Source organism: Cavia porcellus, unplaced genomic scaffold (assembly GCF_034190915.1).
Source record: "Cavia porcellus strain 051 isolate PalLab524CR breed Dunkin Hartley unplaced genomic scaffold, mCavPor4.1 scaffold_20, whole genome shotgun sequence".
Taxonomy (NCBI): domain Eukaryota; kingdom Metazoa; phylum Chordata; class Mammalia; order Rodentia; family Caviidae; genus Cavia; species Cavia porcellus.
In genome coordinates this window covers 1,194,497-1,205,444 of record NW_026947503.1, presented here as the reverse complement: position 1 = coordinate 1,205,444, position 10,948 = coordinate 1,194,497, and the positions used below count along the sequence as shown (strand labels likewise).

Here is a 10,948-nt window from a genome sequence, read left to right as displayed (position 1 = left end):
GTGTTTGATACTATAGTGTATGAAGATATACTCAAATATTTCAAGGAAAGAGACATTATGGTAGCTACTGTTATATTGGGTTGTCTTGTGGTGAAACACTATATTGCTTAAATTGTTCTGTTCTGACCTGTTTTGTTATGTCCTCTTTTATCTTAATCTTTTGTAAAATAAAAAAATTAAAAAATATATAAAACCAAAAAGATCCTCAATTAGGTGCTGGAAAAACAGAAAGCAGCATATCATTCAGAAGATTATATACGATGACCAAGTAGGATTCATCTCAGGGATGCAGGAATGGTTCAACATACACACATGAATAAATACAGAGTCAAAAACAAAAATCACATGGTCATTCCAATAGATGCAGAAAAGCATATGACAAAATTTGTTCCTGATTTAATCAATTTTCCCTGGGCGATTAACCTTGTTGGGTAACCAGTGTGTCCCACCTTTTGCCCACCCTGTGGTTCCCAGATTTTCCTCACCTTGCACCCATCTCACCTTGTGGTTTTACTTTATAAAAGTCCCTAGAAAAGACAGAGTTTTTGGCAACCCACTCGAGACCCCTCTGTTTCTCTTGAACAGAAGTTTTCTTTCTCTCAATAAATATATTCTGTTCGTAGCCTCCGTTGTTCCTAAAACTCATTCTTCAATTTTAGAGAACACAAACTGTACCAGACACCTAGTAGGTGAGGAGTTGCATTCCCCTATATCACTACCACATGAAATCTTCTAGGTTAAGGCATTTGAGACCACAGTGACAGAGTAGGTCCCTGGATATACTTCTAGGTAGAGGTCCTTAGAGATGCTCTCGGTAGTGGGACACCTTGGGTTTGTGCTCTAGTGTGGGGTCGATGCCTCCATATCCTGGGGCTGAACACATGTGCTGCTGAGACGACCTTCTGTGATAATGGTAGATATGGGTCGCTCTTCCTTCTTCTGGCACCGATGAATAATACTTTCCGCACTGACTTGAAGTACATATAGTCCATGAATTCTGCCACTATTCCAAAGAAAGCATTAAGGGTCTGGTGTCTACCTCCCTCTGTGGGGAGAAGGCACAAGAGGTTGGTGGCCTGCTGTCCTTCTCCACAGGGTGCCTCCTGGGAAAGGATCCCCACAGTGCCTGTGAGGCCCTCCTGTAAATGCCAGTGGACTGCCCTCTGCCCGGTCCACTCCAGCACTTTTTGACCCAGCCTGGCCGAGTGCTGCAGGTAACGTCCGTCTACCTCATTCAGCACTGCCACTGCCAAACAGTTCTCCATGTTTCCCTGGGCAGGCACATATGGAGAAATCAGGTTAGTCAGCCAGGGTAGCCAGCTGCCGAATGCCAACTCCGGTGCAAGCCCTGGCCTCGACCTCCCCAGAGATCACTTGTCCCCTCCACCCCAGAGCACATGCCAGCAGGCGCCGGGCCAGGGTTGAGGCTTCGCCCACCTATCCAGTTTTGTACACTATCTGCAAAACAACCTGAAAATTGAATTGACAATACTATTTACAATAACATTCAAGAGAATAAAACACTTAGTGTCACATGTAACAAAAATATGCAACATTTTTTCATTGAAAACTATAAAAAATATCCCACACTTGTTGTAGCTCTAAATGAAGGCAGTCTGCTCACACATTGCAAGATTTAATATTCTGCACATAACAATTCCTAGCAGGTTGTTAGAGATTCAATGCAATCACTACCAAAATCGGAGCATGTTTTGTGGAAATAGACTGAGCAACTCTTTTATATGGAAATGAAAGCAAGCTGGAGTAGCAAAAAGAATTCTGAAAAAGAACAAAATCAGAAAACACACTGCTGGGTTTCAAACAGTATAAAGCTACACTGCTAAGGTCATCGGGGTACTAGCATAATGACAGACCTAAAATTTGATGGAACAGACCTTAATGCTAGAAGCTAGTGTGTCCTGTACAACAGAGCACAGGCTAGATCCTAAAACGTGGCAAATGGAAGCTTTCTTTCTCTTAACACACTCCCAACATGGCAGTTTATGCCTTGTGTGCCTTGCACTGCTGTCTAGATCTGCCACTCTCTTTTGAATCACATTAGGATGATATCTTGAGACCTGTTTTTTATAAATACTTTATAGTAAAGGGAAACTTGAAAGTCATAAGATGAGAAGTAAATCAGAAGGTAATTTGTGCATAAACTACAAGTAGAATTTATCTGGGAAATTATTTTCTCCAATCCAACTTTTAAAATGGCTTATGATTAAAAAAAAAAAACTTCAAATATAAGCGAACATCCTAACATTCCTATTATCTTCCAAGAGGCATCAGCAAAGACAGGTATCCAGTCACATCCATTGCTAATTAAGATTGTTTTGAACTAAATCCTAAGTAGTACATTAATTTATCTGTGAATATTTCAGTGTATATCTTTAAATGATAAGGATTCTTCTTAAGTCAATGTTCAGACAAATCACCATTAATCTTCTGCAGGATTTCTGTTGTATTCATGGTTTACAGGAAAAAGAGACTTAATAGCGGACACCTAATTTATATGATTACTTTATAATACTCACCCAAACAATCAAATACAAAAGAGTGCAGATCAGTCCACACACTAGAGCCAAAGAATCGAGCTGAGGGCCCGGATCCCATGGCAATCTCTTGCATGAGTGTTTGGGGGACAGGGGTGGAATGCTATGGTTTGTGTCTAGATGTCCTCCCAAAGCCTCATGCAGTTTTAAGTAGGCCTTTTTAGAGGTGGCTGAATCTACCTCTAAATTGGTGGTGCAATGCTACAATTAAGGGTTGGGATTAATGGTGGGTGACTGCTGGATCAAACCACTGATTGGATTAGCACTACCCTAATCCCAGAAGCCTGGATAGAGCATAAAAGGGCAGAAAGACAGTTAAAGTTGGTTATTGACTTTGCTGTCTTATGCCACCATGAATTGTTGCCCCTCTGCTATGTGCCACCCTACCTCAGTGCCAGCAGATGATGGACTGAAACCTCTACAAATTGTGAGCTAAATAAACTTTTCCTTCCTTAACTTTTGGTGTTGGGTATTTTGTCTCAGTAACAAGAGAAAAGTACCTAAGACAATTTCTAAAACATAAATACAGACAGTTTAAACTGCATGGATGATCAATATTCTGCTTAGGAAGCCTGAAGTTCATCTTTAGACTTTTAAAACTCATCTGAGTTTAGAAAACCAGATATTTATTCTTATTTTGCCCCTAAAAAATACACTTTTTTCTAGCTGAAAAGAATGTTACATTAAGCAATATTTGATAAGCTGTTGCTGTTATTGCTCAGAATAAATATGTTAGCAATAATGGATTTTAGAATGCTTTCACTTAGTCCCCCACACTATGTGTCAAGTGTTCATTGTGGACAGCTGTAGCCACAGGAAAGTGGAGAGGTGTCTATAAGCGCTTCCTCTAGTATAAATGTGTGTCTCTAACTCTATACTGATACAGTAAATTTTCAAATGAAAAACTTGTAGCTTATGTGAATTAGATTCAATATGAAATGTTTTCTTTTACTAACACTTGAATTGTAGTAAGCATAAGAAATAAACCCAGGCCATATGGAAATACCCAAGTAATACAACATTTCAATGCCATGTCTGCTCTGCTATCATTAACACGTTCCTGGTGATAATTCTAGACAAGATGGAATTGTCCTATCTCAGTGTACTTGACTGGAATCAGAATAATAATAAAACACATCCCAGGAGGTTGGGCAGCATGTGTACAAGGTTCTTAAACATGCTTTCCTTTTGGTCCACTATGGTATTATTTCAAAGGCATATTTATTATGCTAAATAATTAAAGTCAGCATGTTCTACCCTTATTCAAATCAGCTGTGCACCAGTTGCTCTCACAGGTAACAAAATCATAGCTGCTGTCTACGTCTTCATCTCTCCAATACAGCCGATGAGTCACTTCAGCTTTCCCAGTTGATCTTCCTTTCCAAAGTTCACAGTGCATACTGCTGTCTTCTTTCAAAACAAAGCAAGAAAGGTAACCTGTTCCTTTTGGGGAAAATACCCGTTTCCTCTCTGCTCTAAAAGCCATTTACTGAATGTGAAATGCTGTACAACAAGCCCATGGGGCAAGGAACAACTCACCAAGCCAAAACAGAAAGATCTATTTGGTCTCTGTGCTGTGTCACATGGCACAACTGTTCTGAGGTACAGCCATATGACAGCATTTCAGATATAGTGTACTTTTGTTTTCAGACAATTTTTGTCTGGAGCTCTCTCCTCCAAATAACTGGAAACCTATGTCAGAAATCTGTCTTCCAGGTACCCTCCACTAGCAGAAGCTTTCCCTGTCACCTTCTGTTCTTCCCCATTCACCAGAATAAGGAGACTGAGGACACACCACCTGAGGCTGGGATGCAGCCTGAAAATCAGGCCAAGGGGGTAAGAAGAAAAAGAGCGCAAACGATAAGGAGGAAAGGCCCAAGGAGAGGAAGCTAGAGTCTGGATCTAGGGGACCCATTAAAAACAGAAAAGAAAGGCCAGAAAGAATGTCTGTTTCTAACAATATCTGTGTAGGTGCTTGGAAGGGTCCTTATATGTGACAACCAAGAGATTCTGTGTAGGCCCATTTTGAGCTTGAAGGAGGGAAGGACATTGTCAAGGTTCTCAGACCAAGAAACCCTTTCATTACCTGAATTTTGAGGAGAAAAAAAATCCAGTAATAAAATATAAATGGAAAAGTGGCCTTAATGGAACGTGTGCTGTCAGAACTACCTGGAGGCTGCAGGATGGCAAGAGTGCCCCGAAAATCCAGCTCAGCAGGAACGTAAATTCTGGATTCTTACCCTGGGAGGATGGAACAGTGCTCCACTGTTAAGTCCCTGGTTCTCGCCAGCAGCAAATGCCATCAGATTCCCACACACCAACCAAACGTGAGCTTTCAGCCAAACAGCATTAGACAGAAGACACTCCCCAGAATAAGAGTCAGTGAAGGGAAACATAAAACATATTGGGACCACAGAAGTATCAAATATTCAAAGGATCAGATACAGAACTTCACAAATTAGCTACAAAAAATTTACAGGAAAAGATCAAATTACCAAAATGAGCAGCTAAAAGGAGACTAAATAAACAGGTATATTTGAAAACATGTTTTTCAGAGAGAACTTTTACAAGTGAAAAAGTTCATATTATGAATAAATATTCCTAGACTCTTTGAGAAACGGTATTTATTCCACTACATTATCAGGATTGAAATATGATTTTTTTAAAGTCAGAAAAAGTTATCTAATTCCATTCCAGTAAGAGCCTTTAAAATTACTTTTTAATTTTTTAATTGTGGCAAACACACACACACACACACACACAAATTTATATTATCCAGAGCACGGCTCAGCTGTGTTATCTGTTAACACTTGGAGAACCCTGTACCTAGTGAGGGACCACTGCTTCCTTTCCCTGGAGTCCCAGAATTATTGTTTCTATACATTTAATTATCCTAGATACTTTGTGGGGTGATCATACAGTATTTGTCTTCCTATGACTAGTTTCCTTCAGTCACCATGTCTTCAACTTTCACCATGTTTTAGCACACATTAGAATTTCATTGCTTTTTAAGGCTAAATACTGCATGGTACATACATACCACCTTTGTTTACCATTCACCCATCCATTGGCACTTGAGTTGCTTCTACCTTTTAGTTACTGTGAATAATGCTGGTATGAACATAGGAATATAAGTCTCTTAGATCCTCTTTTCAATTCTTCTGAGTAAATATCCAGAAGTTGAACTGCCATAGCACAATAATTCTGAAGAACTTACACACAATTTGCATAATGATAGCAACATTTTACACTCTCTTAAACAGTGCACAGGGTTCCAATGTCTCACAATTTTGCCAACACTTTGTCTTTTGAGAGTAGTCAACCTAATGGGTACAAGGTGCTATTCACTGTAGTGGAGTTTGCATGCATCTTTTCAGTGATAGTAAATGTGACCATATGTTCATATACTTGATGGTCATTTTTATATATAACCACCCTGAGGAAAATGACTACTCAAGTCCTTTGTCCACTTTTAAATCAGATTCTTTTACTGTCCTTGAGCTGTAGATGTGTAGTTTGTATATTAATCCCTGATCACATACAAAACTTGAAAATATTTCCTTTCTGTAGATTGCATGTTCACTGTTGTGTCCCTCACAATGCAGTTTCTAAACTTGTCATAATCTCATCTGCCTACTTCTTTGTTGCCTGTATATTTGGTGTCATATTCAATAAATCACTGCTGACTCCAAAGTCATGACACTTTTTCCACATGGTTTCTTCCACAAATTTTATATATACTTTTTGTGTTTGGTCTTCAATTCACTGTAAGCTAATTTTCACAAATGGTATAAAAGTCCTCATAACTTCAGTCCATATGTTGGTATACGATACAGGTAAAGGGCCTTTAGCCCTGTCACACAAATATGTAGACGAGGCTCACAGGTCCAGGAAATCTGGCCTTCAAAAAGGTAATACTTCCACCCTAATAATTGTCTTCTTCCTTCTTAAAATGTTTCCATCAGCTTAAAACACTAGTGGTACATGCCTAACTGTCCCACTGGGCTGCTGGTACTACTGGTGACACAAAGGCATCTAATCTTTTATTAGTCTTTTTACTAGTACAATTAATAAAAGGCTACCTAATGGGAGAGTTACACTTGCACCACTGATGGTTCAAGTCATCCAGCAACAAGACATGAATTACATTTCCGTCACTAACATGTTACCACTTTAGTTTTGCCTAATACTGACCCTGTCTGCTAATGAGACATAGGTAAGTTTAGAGGAAGCATGCTTTCCAGTGAGAGATAGTCGAACCCTCTGATACTTGAAAACAGCAGTGCAGGGAAAGCAGATGGAACCAAAATTGAGAGGAGCTAAGTCCTTCTCCCCTTTGGCCATAAAGTTGACCATATCAGATATGTAGCCTCTCTATATCCCTCTCTATAGACTTCAAATTCACAGTTCGAAACATAGAAATTTGTATATTGCTCACTGGCAAAAAAAGAGAAAAAAGACTTGAACTAACAGAGGACACTTCTGGTCTTTTTCATTCCACTTACATTTTGCTGCAAAAATATCTGCAAATTTCATCAAGGTGCTGCTCCCAGCTCCATGTATCTGTATACCGCATTTCCTAAAAATCTGAAAAATTCTCAATTCAGAAATCCATTCATTTCTGAGACTTTAAGGTAAGAAGTTGCAGTTTATGGCAATTTTCCTGATTGTAGTATTACTTTTTGCAAAATAGTTTTCTTTTCCCAGTAATACAAAAAATATTTCAATCAGGTATTTTGTCTTGAGATTCTTTTTTATTTTAACGAGACTGAGACAAAAGAGGATATAACAAAGCAGATCAGAACAGAAAAATGTAAGCAACACAGTATTTCACCACAAGACAACCTGTAATTAACAATAACTACCATAATGTCTTTCTTTGAAATAGTTGACCATAACTTCATATACAATAGTATCAAACATAACAAAATAGTATAAAAACCATTCAAGAGAATGCAAATATTACAGGGCATTCAGGACCAAATAACAGAGAACGAACAATGGCTACTATATTATCTCATTTTCCATATGAAATTCTTATGAAACAATGGAGTCTGTGAACTTCTAATAAGCTTGGTGGACACAGATTGTGGGACAACAGCCACTTCCTTGTGGAATCCCAAAGTCTTTTGAATAATGAATCTTTAATTGGTTCAACTCAGCACTTTGTAGATTTATGATGGAATCACAGTATGCAACCTGGAAAGTACCTTGTTCCTGTTTATGTTGTCCTTACCTGGACCATATAATGTAACCGAAGGAAGACAATCAAGACTCGTTGCCTTATTTTTTGTTTAAATTTGCTGTTTTGCTTTTTAAAATTTATACAACCGGATCTCTAGGAAGCTGTCTGTAGCACTCTTTCTAGGCAACTAGCTGGCGCTTTGCAAAAGCACACTGGCTTCGTGCAAAGAGAAATGGTAACCGGGATAGGCGTCCTTTACACAAACCCGCTGCCCTCCTGCATCCTTTCTGAGCTGCATCCCTTGGGCTTGCCTGACCAGCTCGGCTCGGCGCCAATGTTGAAGGAACTCCTCGTTGCCCTGTAATCTCGTCCAGCTTTCAGTTTTCTTTAGTTGCTGTTTGAAGAAGATTAGACGCTCGCGCAATTGCCACTGGCTAGACTTCCCCACGATCTGCACGTCCAAAGGTTCTCCGAACAGACATCAAACTCCCAAAGGCGGTGAAGCTAAGAAAACCGGCCGAACACGAGATAAGGACTTCAAACCCGTACGGACTTCGGCGAAATACAGCCAGTTGCCAGAAGTCTCGCGAAACCTGTACTAGCGCATGCGGAGAAGTCCGGCCTAACTGCCCCGCTGCTTGCCGGGACACGTAGTTAAAATTCGCAATGCCTCCAGGAAGTTGTGCGACACTAACCCTGTGACACAGCGGGACTCGTAGTTTCAGGATGTCGGAAGACGCGAGGCGCGACGGGGATCCTGACAGTGAACCGCACCGCACGCCGGGCCCCGTAGTCGGCTGCTGGGCCTGGCGGGGCGCGACGGCCGTCCTAGGTTGCGACTCTAGTCATAAGCCCGGCCTCCCAGCCACCTTCCTGCCCCGCCCCCAGCGCCTGCGGCCCTGTGTGGCTCTGGTGTTTACCCGCAGATTGGGCGCACGCACGCACGCGCGGCGCACGTCGCCCTCGCCGCTGTGACGTCGGCACACCTCCCGGAAGTCGGCGCGCACCGAGCGGCGGGTGAAGCCGGTTCCTGAGCGGGAACCGCCGCGTCGCCGCCGCCCGCGGGGCGCCGCGCCCTGAGCGCTGCTGTCCTTGTCGCCTGTCTGCCAGTCCCGGTCGCTATGGAGGCGCCGCCCGCGGCCCGCGTTCCCACCGACGGCGCACCGACGGCAGCGGTGACCGAGGTGCGCTGCCCCGGCACGGCGCCGCTGCGTCTGCTCGAGTGGAGGGTGGCAGCGGGCGCGGCCGTGCGCATCGGCTCGGTGCTGGCAGTGTATGAGGCCGCCACCTCCGCGCAGCCCGCCGGACCCACCCCTCCCCGTGCCGCCTCCGGGGGCTGCGTGCGCTCCGCGCTGGCCGAACGCAGGCTCAGATCGGAACGCGCCGGCGTGGTGCGAGAACTGTGCGCACAGCCGGGCCAGGTGGTGGCCCCCGGGTGAGTGGGTTCGGCCGAGTCGGACCGGTGAGGGAGGGGTCCGAAGAGGGGTGGTCTCGGGGAGGGAGGAGGTCCTGGATCTTTGGGAGGGTCGGGCCCCTGGAGTGAGAGGGTCAGTGTCTGAGCACTTAGAGGAGGGATTCTTGAGTTGTTGGGGAACTCGAGAGGAACTGGCTGGATGAGAATTTTGAAAGGGAGGTCCTGGCAGCTGTGAGACTTTTTAAAGCTAGGTAGTTGCCACTGATGATTGTTCCATTCAAAGGCATTTTTCGTTTAAAACAAATTCTTAGCGACCTAAAATTGTTTCCGGTAGGGAAACAACTGCATTCTAGATGGACTGTACCTTTGAAGTTAAGACTTGGGGTGGCAGTGAATACAGGACAACTTAGGCGAGTTTCAGGCTTGTTAATGAAATGGAGCTGTAGGGCGTGTGCGTGTCTTTAAACTCTTGTAAACTTTGTGAAACGCGGTTGTAAAACCTCGTCTGGGTCTGCATTATTGCTCAGGAAGAGACCAAACCCAGGCTTTGTGTGTCCAGGTGACAAGTTAGTAGTACTTCGTAATGTATGGGCTCCATAACTGTTAGCACCTGTGGCCTAACTACATAAAAGGATACGTCCGCTTCTGCAAAGTGTTTAAATTTTCAGATTTCCAGTGTACATCAGAATTTGCCCGTGGTCTGTTCTGCTAGGGTTGACATGTGGGTACGTGTCTGTGTTGGTTTTGACTGTAAGGAACAACAACTGCATGGAGAGGTGAGTGCTCCTTGATGCCAGAGCTTCCCTCTGGAAAGGATATCATTATGTGGGGGCGCATCACCCTCCTCTGATGGCTTCTACTCCTTCTCCCCTTGACACCACCCTGCTTCTGTTGTGGTTCTGCATAATCAAGGGCTAGGATGTCTTCTGTCACAGATTGGGAGCATCTTTGGGTACCATGTTCATGTATCAGAAAAGTTACGTGACCTTTGTTTAGGACCTAGTTGGATTGTGGAGGTAGAGTTCAGTGCTTCTCAATTCACTGGTAAACAAAACCCCCCAAACTGGAGAGTTCTTTCAGTTTTATTCTGGTTGTTCAGAAGAGGCCCCTGAGCCCTAGACAGGTAAATGACTTGGGCAGATAATTAAGTAGTGTAGAAACTCTACATTCAAATCAATTTAGTGAATCATAACCTTTTGGTGTTTGAAATTTTGTATCATATCAGTAGTTTGTCAGAAGGAGCTGAGAAATTGAATTGTACCACTTCTTTAATGAAGCATCTTGGTGGCACTGAACACATGTGTTCCTGCAGTCCTGGAAGACTCACTCATCCTGTGCCGTCCATGGATGGCAGATACAGCCCTGCTTTAGAGAAAGTCACAAATACTACTACCTTGAATTTAAAGTGCCTTTTTCCTGGTTTGCTTTACTCATTTGTATTTATGTACAAGGTTTTTGTTACTGTCCAGGGAGCCCTGTAATGATGTATTATTCACATTTCCAGTGTCATTCTTGTGTACCTCCATGTGTGCAGCTGACGGGTGTGATAAGCCTGGGAAGGATCAATTAGCAGAGGCATCCAAGCCTTGTTTATGTTTCCTATGGCAATTCTAATTGTTTCTTTGGAATAAATCTTACTACTTTAGGTTGTCGTATTTAGATAAACTCCACAGATGTGTTTGAACATGGGTTCAGTGTTAATCAAGTTCAGTGCTAATCAAAGAACAGTCTGATTAGAGCTGCTCTGGCTCTTAGGAGCTGTGGTCCCGCTTCCCCCAGAATGACTGCTACACT

General features: G+C 42.8%; 1 protein-coding gene and 1 pseudogene across 3 annotated transcripts in view; one reads left to right on the top strand and one right to left on the bottom strand.

Moving 5' to 3' along the window:
- Positions 1-732: 732 nt before the first annotated feature.
- Positions 733-1,268, bottom strand: LOC100735612 (A-kinase-interacting protein 1-like; annotated as a pseudogene).
- A 7,446-nt stretch (positions 1,269-8,714) lies between these two features.
- Ctdp1 (CTD phosphatase subunit 1) overlaps positions 8,715-10,948 on the top strand; it is an 85,222-nt gene continuing 82,988 nt past the window's right edge. For 2 of the 3 annotated variants that reach the window (XM_005000691.4, XM_003463330.5), the window contains exon 1: positions 8,715-9,175. In XM_005000691.4, the coding sequence (XP_005000748.1) occupies positions 8,862-9,175 (314 nt within the window). In that variant the 5' untranslated portion in view covers positions 8,715-8,861. The remainder of the gene's footprint in view (positions 9,176-10,948) is intronic. The other variant, XM_013145194.3, reaches the window with a different exon arrangement.